Source organism: Aedes albopictus, chromosome 3 (assembly GCF_035046485.1).
Source record: "Aedes albopictus strain Foshan chromosome 3, AalbF5, whole genome shotgun sequence".
Lineage (NCBI taxonomy): Eukaryota > Metazoa > Arthropoda > Insecta > Diptera > Culicidae > Aedes > Aedes albopictus.
The window spans coordinates 417429906-417442734 of record NC_085138.1 but is presented as its reverse complement, the minus strand read 5'-3'; the positions used below and the strand labels follow the sequence as shown (position 1 = coordinate 417442734).

General features: G+C 36.7%; 1 protein-coding gene across 1 annotated transcript in view; it reads left to right on the top strand.

Annotated features, from left to right (window-relative positions):
• Positions 1-12829, top strand: part of LOC109403142 (protein O-mannosyl-transferase Tmtc3) — an 804586-nt gene that overhangs the window by 780517 nt on the left and 11240 nt on the right. Inside the window, exon 9 of the mRNA XM_029875707.2 lies at positions 11562-12314. Within this exon, the coding sequence (XP_029731567.2) occupies positions 11562-12314 (753 nt within the window). The remainder of the gene's footprint in view (positions 1-11561; positions 12315-12829) is intronic.

Below are 12829 nucleotides of genomic sequence, written 5' to 3'. Positions count from 1 at the left end.
TGAGATCAAAAAAAATTTCAGGAATAACCATAATTCTTTAAAAAATATAAGAAACTCTCATTAGAACATTTTTTTACCGTATGGGATTAGCCCGAGGGTTCCAGATTTTAATGAAACTTTTCCGCAGACAGGGCTCATTGATATATGAACCAAAAAAATTGTGAAAAATTCAGGGTCGCCTATTTTTCCGGAAAACTCAGGTGGACACCACTTACTTACAAGGAACAAAGATTTTTCAGAAAATGAAAGCAAATTTTCTCAGAAATCCAAAAAAATATGAACTGGCAAGAGTTTAGAAACAAAATTTATAATAACACAAAATTTTCCACGGTTGAGTAAAGAAAAGCCGGAAAAACAATGCCCGAACTCGTAAAATAATATCAAAAAAATATGTTTGATATGGTTATTCCATAAGCTCTAATCGCTGAAATTTTTGGAATGCACTTTTTTTCGTTTTTGAGTTATGTTATGGCCAATTTTGTTGAAAAATGTCCAAATGTGTCATATAAGCCTTTTCTTTGAAAAATCATAACTCAAGAACGAAGCATCGTAGGAACAAAGCTTTTTTTGTCGAAAATGAAAGCAAATTATCTCAGGTTTCCAAAAAAAAATATGGAAAGGAAAAAGTTTTCCATAAAATTTTCCACCGTTGAGGCAATTCATAAAGAAAAGCCGGAAAAACTATGCCCGAACTCGCGGGAAAATTTTCAAAAAAATATTTTTGAGAGGGTAGTTTTATAAAATTTGATGGCTTAAATTTTTGGAATGCACTTGTTTTTCGTTCTTGAGTTATGGCCAATTATGTGAAAAATTACCTTATAATATAGGGTATCGCGCCACTTGGGCGGTGGCTTCTATATTCGTCTGTTTTCCACTATAACTCAGTCAATTTTGAACCAATTGACTTGAAATGTTGTACACGGGTAGATACTATACCTATCTCACCACATTCCAAAAGTTGTGTCAATTGGTTCAAATTTGGCTGAGTTATAGTGGAAAACAGACGAATATAGAAGCCACCGCCCAAGTGGCGCGATTCTCTATGCGTACATGGTTATTTTTCGCAAAATTGACCATAACTCAAGAAAGAAAAAAAAAAGTCCATTCCAAAAATTTCAGCGATCAAAGCTTATGTAGGTACCTTCTCGAAAAAAAATTTTTGGAACATTTTCCACGAGTTCGGGCATTGTTATCCGGCTTTTCTTTACAAATTTTCTTAACTGTGCAAAATTTTGTGGAATTTTTTTCCAATTCATATTTTTTTTATATATCTGAGAAAATTTGCTTTTATTTTCTAAAAAACTTTGTTTCTATGATGCTTCGTTCTTGTGCTATGATTTTTCAAAGTAAGTAGTGTCAGGGGAAAACAAAAAAATTCCACCTGAGTTTTCTGGGAAAATAGGCGACCCTGAATTTTTCTCAATTTTTTTTGTTCATATATTCATGAGCCCTACCTGAGGAAAAAGTTTCATGAAAATCTGAGACCCTTCGGCCCAATTTGTACGATAATAAAAAAAAATCCCCATTAGCAATGAAGACAACACAAGCAACAATTTAATGTCTAAATTACTTTTAAGTGGTTTAGAGAATCACTATGTTATGGTGTTCTACTCAACTTAAATATATCACTTGAGGAGGGCCGAGTTTCGATGGTCCTGTCGAGTTTGTAAAAGTCTTTTGGACTGCATTTTAAGAGAAATTTAGAAAAAAAGACTGTAAGAAAGATTCAATGTACACATTCATATACAAGGCCAAGCATTTTTTTTTTCCATTTTTTCACATTGATCCTGGAAATCTTAAAATAAGTCTTGAATTATTTGTAGGAAACTTCCATAATAATTCCTTTACAAGCATTTGGTAAACTTTTTCGATGATTTCACGGAAGAGAACGTCCAGCATTTTAAACGGATATATCAATAAATACAGACGCAGACGGGATTGCTACTGCAAGGTACCGCATCTACTTAACGCTGACCGCAATTTCTCGGTAACTTAATATCCGATGACGCTGATTTTCTTTGAGTGCGGTAAGGGTCTAAAACAAACCAATCGTTCTAGGAAAATAAGCAAGATTGCGCACTGTTTTGTAAGTTTTTGTTTGTGCCCTCACGTTATGATCTTTAGACTTCTTCCTGTGATACATTCAAAAATCCTTTCGAATAAAGGACATATTTTGAGGATTCTCTCAGAAATTCGTCGTGGGATTTCCTCAAAAATACTACCTTTTAAAAAAATCTCTCATTTTTTTCGAAACTTTTCTTAAGGGATACATAAGGTTTTTTACAGGGAATAAATCAGATATTTAACTTTTCATTCCTCCGTAATGCCTCAAAGGATAAGTCTTGCATAGATTCAGAAATGATTCCATAATTCTTTGAGAGATTTCTTTAGAAAATTGTCAAGCATTCTTTTAAAAACCATGCATGGATATCCTAAAAAAATGTCTCCCTATATCCTCCAGGTATTGTTTTTTGGGAACATTTCTCGAGCGATTCATTCAGAAAGCCTTCAAGGGATTTTTAAGAAATTCAGGCTGGAATGCCATTTTTCAGGAATTCTTCCATTGATTCCTTTGGAAAAGGCTTTTTTTATTTTCTCCAAAGTTATTATTATTTATCTTTATTATCGAGACTTTCAGCCCGAGGCAGGTTCGTCTCCGGTAATTCTCCAAAGTTTTCTAGAGATTACCCCAGAAATTATTTCAGAGACTTTTTTTATGAAACCTTCGCCTGATATCAGAAATTCCTTTCAGAAAGTATTCTACGGATTTGTTTAGGTTCTTTATAAAACCTTCAGAATTTTGCGGGATTTCCTTGGAATTTTTCGTTAGAGGATCTTCCAGAAATTTGCCAAAAAAAACTATAAAAAGTATTTTTGAGTTTCCTTAAGAAACTATCTAGAGATTTTTTTTTCTCCTGGAAATCTTCCACGGATTCCTTCAGAAACACTTTCAACGCTTGTTTAAGGAAATCAAAGATTTCATCATGACTTTTTCCAAAGATATTTATAAAATATTTCATGGACTCCTTCAGAAATTCTTACAGAGATTCCTCCAGAAATTCTTCCAGGGATTCTTCAAGAAATATCTCTGCAGAATTCTTCAAAAATTCCTAATGAGATTCTTCCTTAAATTTGTCCAAGGAGTTCAAGTTCAAGGAAATCTTCTATGGATTTTTCCAATATTGATCCATAGATCCCTTCAGAAACAACTTCAAAAATTTGGTCTTTAAGAAAATCTTTCATGTTTTTTTTCCAGAAACTATTCTTTATGAATTTTTTTCAAAGCTTCCTATAGCTCATGTATTTTTCCACAAAAATCCTCAAAAATTCGTTTGGGTAGATTTCTATGGCTTTGTTCTTAAGCTTCACCAGGAATTACTTTAGTATTTTTTCTAGTGAATCGTTTTAAAAATAATCCGGATTTTTTAAAGATTCCAGATTTTTTCAGAATTTTCTAGAGGGTCGAGTCACATATACCAATCAACTCAGCTCGACGAATTGAGGTGATGTCTGTGTGTGTGAGTATGTGTGTGTACAAAATAAACTCACATCACTTTTTGGCAGTGTTGCGATCATATTTCGCATCCATTTTTTATCGTATACAGCCCTCTAAATGAGAACACAGATTCCTTCATAGAATGAGAATAAGAATTATTCGTAGAATAAGAATATGGATAGAGAGAAGATAACTAGTGGACTTGAGTGAATTCGACGACTAGAAGTCTGTTAACTAGGAGGCTTTATCAAATTAGAATATTAAATTGCCTCTTTATTTAAAATATAAATAGTGAGTAAGAGTTGATTGTGTATTAAGAAAGTGTATCAATTATGTGTCTTAATCACTTTAGATTACAGCTAGCACTAAAAAGATCCGGCAAAGCCGATGCCAGCTGATGTTTGCTGAATCGGATGACAGGGCGCATACACTGGTCGCACTGAAATATTGTAATATTACCCTAGGAAGTTTGATTGTAAAGGAATTAATAAACCCTTTTTACAGCTTTAGCTTATCCACACGAATCCAGGAAGTTTGATTTGCTGAAAGAATTTCAGCACCCGACCATTCGTCCGTCCCTTCGGCAACAGGCAGTAAACCTCAACCGTAAACTGACCGACGGTTCATTCGACGCGGAATCTGGTCCCATTGTTTCCTATTGAAAATGGTTCGGATCGGTTCAGCCGTTCCGGAGTTATGGCCATTAAGGTGTTCCGGATCGGTACCCCAGGGAGGGGCCAGATATGAAAATGCTACAAAACCTTGCATGCGACATATCAGACCGCGGCTTTTTCGATAACCTGACGAACGGTAAGCAGGAAAATACTCTCAGACCATATCTGAACCAGTAGTATTCCGGAATCGGTTCCGGATGTCCCGCCGGAGGTGGCCAAATGTAAAAGTGAGCCAAATCTATGCATGCGACACATCAAATAGCGGATTTTTCGATAACCTGATGAACAGTGAGCAGGAAAATAGCTTTTGACCCAGCAGAGACTACTGGTAGTGTTTCGGAACCGGTTCCGGGTGCCCCGCCGGAAGTGGCCAAATAGAAAATTGAACCAAACCCATGCATGCGACACATTAAATAGCAGCTTTTTCGATAACCTGAAGAACGATAAGCAGGAAAATAGCTTTAGATCACAGCAGAGACTACCGCTAGTGTTCCGGAACCGGCTCCGGATGTCCGGCAGGAAGTGGTCCAATATAAAAGTGAACCAAACCCTTAACCAAACCCTGGCATGCGACACCGCAAATAGCGGCTTTTTCGATAACCTGGTGAACAGTTAGCAGGAAAATAGCCAGCAGAGACTACCGGTAGTGCTCTAGAACCAGTTCCGGATGTCCCGCCGGAAGTGGTCAAATGTAAAAGTGAACCAAATCCGTGCATGCAACACATCAAATCGCGGCTCTTTAGATAACCTGATGAACAATTAGCAAGAAAATGGTTTCAAACCATATTTGAGACAACCAGTAGTATTTATTCCGCAACCGGTTCCGGGTGTCTTGCTGGAAGTGGTCAAATGCATATAAGAGCCAAACCCATGCATGCGACATATCAAACCACGGCTTTTTCGATAAACTGATGAACGGTTTACAAAAAAAAATAGTCTCAGATCACATTGGAGACTACCGGTAGAACCCGTTTTGTATGTTCCACCAGAATGACCAAAATGTGAAATGAATCAAATCCATGCATGCGCACCAATTTTCGGCTTTTCAGAAAACCTTTTGAACAGTTAGCAAGAGATTAGTCTCCGACCATATTTGTCTTGGAACCAGTTCCGGGTATCTCACAGGAAGTGGTAAAAACAGTGAAAATAATCAGTGCAAGTGATAAATATGTGTAAGAGAACAAAATCTTGACAAAACTGATGCAGGCTCATCAAATCACATCTTCTGATATTCCTGAGGTGTAAATATACAGTAGAATCGCATCAACCTCGAGCAAAGTTTTTCAATCCCCTTTTGCGTCTAAAAATGCTGCGCAAAATTTTGATCCGACTGATTGCTCCTCGCGCTCTGTGATATGGTTCTAATTTGAATTGGATTCAGTGCGAAATATTTCACTTGCTTACATTTTTGGTCAATTTTTTTGAATCTAGTAACCAATGATAATAAAATATAGCCTGAAGTGTGCAGGAAAAAGTTTATCGTAGACTGTAAAGTGATTTTTGGTTGTGAAATAAATTATATTTAAGCTTGTTATTATCGTCTTGGTATTGATGGTATTCCAGTAATAGTAAAGGTGGTCACGCAGTCAACTAAGAGGTCTGATATTTTTCAGCTTTGCCTATACATTGAACATAACACCGGAAATATGTGCCATCAGTAATTCGGTGATGGCTTGGATTTTTGCTTTAATAAATAAATTATTTACAGGATTTAACGTTGAACCATTCGTCATTGAAATCATCGTCATCATTGAACATTTGAAAGCAGTTTTTTCGTTCAAATCAAACATTTTTGCAACGAAAATGGATTCACTGTGTTCCACATGAGGAATAGAATACAGTGAATACATTTTCCTGATCGTTGTTTAGATTTACAGCGAAAAAACTGCTTTTCTATTTCCGAAAAATGATGACGGATGCTTGAGCCTTAAGATGTTTACGTCGACGGAAAGATCATGAGTACATATTCGACGAGAAAGGCACTATCACCACTAGGTGGATTAATCCAGGTTTTTTCTCATACAATGATACGAACTAGTGTTGATCGGTGTAATAACAAAAAAAAATCCCCTAGAGGATTTTTCTGAAAAAATCTCCCAATCTTTGTGAAAAATATCTGCCTACATCTCTTCAAAGACATTTAAAAGAATTCCTAGAGAAATTACAAAATGTTTTTTTTTAGAAATCTCTGAGAAAATGTTTGAAGGAATCCAAAAGAAAAAATATTGGAAAAAGAAACTTTCTATATTTAAGGAGGAATTCTTTAAGAAATGTTTGAAGAAAAGCATGCAGGAACACAAGCAAGAACTCATGTAGCAATGTTTGAAGGAGCATCCTATACAATTCCTAAATGTATCCCAAGAGGAATGTCAGAAGGAATTTGTGAGGAAACCAGTTTCAAGATGAATTATTTGAGAACTTTCTTGAGATGTATCCCTTGAAAAATTTCTTAGGGAATTCCTGAAAAAAATCCTTTGAGGAATCTCCGGAGAAATTCTCAGAGAAATGCATGGACGGGGAATTCCTTTCTAGAATCTTTTTTCTGTAATCATTTTTGATAAATCCATAATGAATCCACAAAGAACTGCAAGCGGTGTCCGTGAAGGTAATCCTGAAAAATTGCTTAAAAATTTTAAAAAGGATTCTTGCTAAGCTCATTACACCCAAACCTTATTTTACGTCCACTTTTGGCTTAGCGAAATAAAATTCTACTGGCAAAATTATAATCAAAATAGACATTTTTATATTTTTGTACACTTCTTCTAATCACGGAGATGTTTTAAAAAATATAAAAATATTGAGTTTGCTCTTTGTCTTAGCGGTAAAATTTTTTGTCGCTTAGCCAAGCATGGACGTAAAAAAAGGACGAGGTGTATATGAATTTCAGCAAGAATGTCTCTTCCGTAATATGTGTACAGAAAAACATCTTGAAATAATAATGCATGGAGTGGTTTTCTCAGACTAATTCTCAGCTAGGAGCAATATTGAAGTGATTTCCTTGGAATTTGGAAACCTTGAGTAACCAGCTTTGATGTTATGACGACAGCACTGTTCGAGCCGTTAAATAAACTATTTGAAAGTTCTACAAAAAATAACATTCAAATTCCCGCGGTGTTACTCTTCAAATTGCTGGGTTCATTTGCTGGAGATATTTTTCTGTTATTTTTTATTTTAGAAAATTTACTTTGAAATTCAGAAAGGAATTTCCACCATACTTTTCACAATTTTTGTAGAGAATTTATTTCCTTAACCTTAGTGGTGCATTGGGGTCATTATGATCCAGACAGGCACGGTGAGCGTTCACTACGTTAGCGGGGTTCAGTTGAGCTAATGCAAGAGGAGGGTTTAAATTTCCAAATGACAATATAAAGCAACCCACCTTACTCCAATATAATGCAATATACATGTCGGTGGTATTCATCTTGAAACTAAAACAACTCCTTCAGAATACATCAAGTAGGGATATTCAGAACATTTTAATCATCCAAAAATCTTCAACAATTTTTTTTTTTCAAGTTTCTTTTGCATCGATTTGTCCAAAAATTGATAATGTCTTTTCTATGGAACGCCGATAAATCATCGAAATATTGGAAAAAAAGTCTTTTTGAACTTGTTTATGAATTCTACCGGAAATTTTTACAGAATATGGGAATCAAATATCTCCTAAACTTGAGAGAATCTGGATGTTATTCAAACATGTTATGAGAATTTTTTTAAAGCTTTTCAGCATGAATTCGAGGGAAAATATATTCCCATCATTCTTTTAATATTTTTTTTATTAAATTTGGCCAGAATTTTCAAAGGGAATTCCTGGACAAAGTTGACAATTATTGAACCCAGAAAATCTCCGAAGATTAAATCCGAAAAAATCCTGAGAATTCATTGAGAAGCCGTGCCATATTATCAAGATCACATGAATTTGTAATATGGTTTGTACTACAGAAAAACTTGTAATTAGAAGGCACAGAATGTTGCTAATTGACAAATTGAGAGATGGATTTGGAAAAAAATCGCGTTCCTGTGAGATTCGAACCCACGACTCCGTATTCGCTAGACTAGCGCTTTAACTGACTAAATCACAGAACAGGTAATGATTCTGTGAAATAGAGCCGTTCTCGTAAAACACCAAATTTTAGACAACCAATTCTTAAACTGTTTGCCATATCTCGGAAACCAGTGAATCAAATCAAATGAAACTATGAACGTTTCCCAGACAACCAATTTGCACGTATAATGAAGTCTATGTTCATGTTATACGTACCTTTATGCGTTAAAGTTACATCGCATAAGATGCAGCAAAAGTGCCTTATGCGTACAAAAGTGGAGGCGCTATACGTGCATTGACGGAACAATAATAACGCTATATGACTTGAAGCGATATCTTATGCGATGCACCGTGTGCACTATTGCGACGTAACTCAGCATCTTATGCGACTTGAAAAAAATAAAAATAAAAAACAATTCTTGGCAGGTCGATATCGAACTAATGACCTCTGGATTGTCGAGCCACACTTCACACACAACACCAAACGCTACTTATGAAACAAGCTGATTAATTATCATGATATTCTAACTCACCTCAGTGTTTGTTGGAATGCACTTGCTTCACTTGCGCTGTGTGTGTTTGGCAGGCTAAAAACGACGAAGCACCATTTCCTGTACAGTTTTAACTGCCCCTCTCTGGCTAGCGTCTCCCATTGTTGATTATCAAGCCAACAAAACAAATAATTATGACTTTGCAGCCATAATTATGGCTGTTCACTGTTAGCTTTTTGGCACTGCATCCACAGTGCAACAAAAACTCTTTAATTGTTATCACATATCAAATCGCATAACGTCAACATAAATGTTTCTAGCTTATGCGAGTTTGTATGCACACTTTAACGAGCTGATTTGTACTTTTATGCGATTTCATCCATACACCAATGCGAGGTAAACTGACACAACAATAAAAGTAACAAGCGAAGTCGCATAATCATCGCAGTGCGCAATTATGCGAATTCAATTGACACTTTGCGAGTCCGCTCGAACTCTTTTGCGAATAAGTAAAGTTCGTCGCAATAAAACATCAGAATATCGTCTAGTACGATGTAGTTATACATTATAAAAGTTAATTTGCACTCTTATATGATTTTACCAGATACATCGCAATAAGTTCAAAAAATAACATCATATGCGATGAAAATTGTCATGCAGCCGTATATATATGAGATAGTGAGTTAAAATAGTACTTTATACGATGTACAGCGTACATCCTTATGCGATTTCTGGTTGTCTGGGTTATCAGCAATACATTATTGAAAAAAGTTATGATGGATTGACACTTTTTGGATCTTTCTAAAAAAAATGGCTTTTTTTCAATCAATGTCATTACATTTTAGTTTTGATATCCAAAGATTTTCTACCTCTGTTACAAAATATATTAGAGCCTATTTGGATTAAGGAAGTACATATTTAGAATTTTTTGTGTGGTGTTTTAAATTTAACCCATATAGAGGGTCAAAACGTAAAACCGATATTACTTTATTCGTTATGGGAAAATATAACATTTTATAACGTCATATCGAGTATCAATATTAAGGTGGCCCACATTTATATGAAAAACAAAAATATCGAAAAATGCCAAGTGTTACCTCCTTAATCAGTTGTTTTGGACTCCCAGAAGCTACGTTCAAAATTTGAGCAAAACCGATTCAGCCTAAGGGGGCGCTCAAAACGCTTGAAGTTTGTATGGGAAAACTTGGCCAAATGTATGCAGAAATTTTAAGTTTTCGAATGTTGCAACTAGGTGGCGCTGTAAGCGTTCAATAATCAAACCCTTTGGTATTATTATATGCGACTATATGCCAAATAACTTTGTCGAAGACCGCAAAGTGATCCAACGTCTGTGTAAAAAGTTATACCCTAGGTAAAGTGTGGATAATCTTTATTGTTGTTTTTCTAATACATGTAAAGGAATAATATCAATAATGAAATCTCAATACTTTGCCTCACTTTGCCTAGGGTATAACTTTTATCACAGCCGTCAGATCACTTCGCGGTCTTCAACAAAGTTGTTTGGCATATAGTCACCCTAATCAATATATTATAATGAATGCTCACAATTATATAACAGTTCAAAAATCAGTGGTCTTAAAAATATGTTTTACGAGAACGGTTCTAGCTTCGCGAAAAATTAATCAATCGAACTCAAATTTGTTCCAATGATGAACACATAACAGGTTAACAAACAGTCAAAATTTGAGAATGTTTGGTGCACTCTATGAAAAGTTACAGCTTGTTGAGCTTTTTTGTGAGTGAAAAAGTTGTCTATCCCAAACATTGTGGCCACCCCCTGTATGTTTGTGGAACAAATTAATAGCTTATCCTCTGTACTATTCATTCATAGCGCCTAAAATCTGAAATGTACTTGGAATTTTTGATCAAAACGTAACCCTAGAGCTTTATTATATAAATATTTTCTTGATCAGTTTCAGCCACAAGTTCATAACTGAACATAAAATCCCAATCGGAAGCACGCATGTTATCATAAGCAGAGGCACAGTTGCATAATTTTGAATTAATTTGTTTTATTTTTGATTTATGTAAAATATTGAATTTAATCTCATTTTGTAAAATTTTATTTTATTTTAATTTTTCTTTATTTTTTATTAAGAAAACGGTTGCACATTTTTTTATCATTTGTCAATCGCAAGTTCTTAAACTATTTTTATTCATTTATCAATTTTATTAATCCATGAAATATTCGGAAATTAATCAGAAGGACCCTCCTATTTCTACGCCAATGGCGCTGCTGAGTGGCTGAGATTCGAATAACTTTCACAGCTCCCACCACCAAAACCAGGTGGGAAAAGAATTTTTTTGTGCACGCGGTCAAATCGATGTACGGGTGGATACAAGAAGGTTCCGGTACGGCAACATTTTAAGTTGACTTGATTCTTTGATGAGACTTGTTGGGGGGTGTAGTGGTAGATGTACGCGGGAGATGGGAAAAGAAACGGATCAAAAAGAACCTCGGAAGAAGGTGCCTTCAGTTGTTTCAGTTTCTTGGCCCGGATGGGTTGCGGCGATCCCCTCGAGGTGTAAACTTCAATGAGTGTTTGGGAAAAACTTTCCCCGGCTACGAAGTGAATTACTGGCTAAATGGGTGTCCTAATTTTCCCAGGATCAGACTTTGTCCGGGACGAGAATCGAGTAAGCGGCAGATAATTGAAGCGGGTGGGAGGGTTAGCAGCGTTTTAAACTCGCCCGACTCATTAAAACTGGGCCGTAAGTTTTCGGAACTTAAATCGAATCAACGATAAACCAATCTTCTCTGAGTCAATGTGGAAATTTGGTTAGCTCAAGCTTTTACCCCCAATTAATTGCGATATACCTTTCTTATCTTTCAGGGACTTGCCTTTATGATCCTGCCGTTTCTGCCAGCGTCCAACCTGTTCTTTCCGGTGGGGTTTGTCATCGCCGAAAGAGTTCTCTACATGCCTTCGATGGGATTCTGTATCCTGGTGGCCTATGGATTCCAGCTCCTCTCGGAACGATGGAATCGCAAAATGACCTGGTGCTGTTTGGGGTTCCTTCTGCTGAGCCACTCGGTCAAAACCTACAATAGAAACGCGGATTGGGAATCAGAGTATACCATCTTCATGTCCGGCCTGAAAGTCAATCAGAGGAATGCAAAACTGTTCAACAACGTTGGGCATGCCCTCGAGAGCGAAGGCAAGTTCGAGGAAGCTCTCCAGTTCTTCCACAAAGCAGTAAGCGTTCAACAGGACGACGTCGGAGCGCACATAAACGTCGGCAGGACGTACAACCATCTGAAGATGTTCAAAGAAGCCGAAATGGCCTACCTGAAGGCGAAATCCCTGCTGCCGAAAGCCAAACCAGGCGAATCCTATCAGGCGCGGATAGCCCCAAACCACCTGAACGTGTTCCTGAATCTGGCGAATCTGATCTCGAAGAATGCCACCCGGCTGGAGGAGGCGGATTTGCTGTACCGGCAGGCGATCAGCATGCGATCGGATTACACCCAGGCATACATCAACCGGGGGGACATTCTGATCAAGCTGAACCGCACCAAGGAAGCGCAGGAGGTGTACGAGCGGGCGCTGCTGTACGATAGCACCAACCCGGATATTTATTATAATGTGAGTAGAGATAACACTTACTGAAAACGATGATGGGGGCGCATGGTATTTTAACTCCCAGGATACGAAATTTCAAATTTAAAGTTTTCTCGTTCAAGTGGAAAGAACAAGACTGGAGGAATATTTATAGAATTTTTCTAGAAATTTGCGATGAAAACATCCTCAGATGTTTTGGCGAAGCTCTTCAATCAAACCAAAGGAAGTACTGCACTACATACTTTTACCAAAAAAATAAAGTAACAAAATTTGGAAATACATTCAAGGTGATTCAACTGTATGGTCACTTTCGATCTCGGAAAAAATCTAAAACATGTGACAATGACACGTACAAATGCATATACTAATGCTAAACTTGGTGATGAACTGACCTTTTTTCCCCACTACCCACACCACCAAGTTCTCCATCCCGCAGGGAATCCACATTGCAAGTTCATTAACTTGTCTGGCTGTTGGCCCCGACATCGTCGTCGTCATCCTCATCGCTGAAGCTTCCGATGACCGTTTGAATAACCACA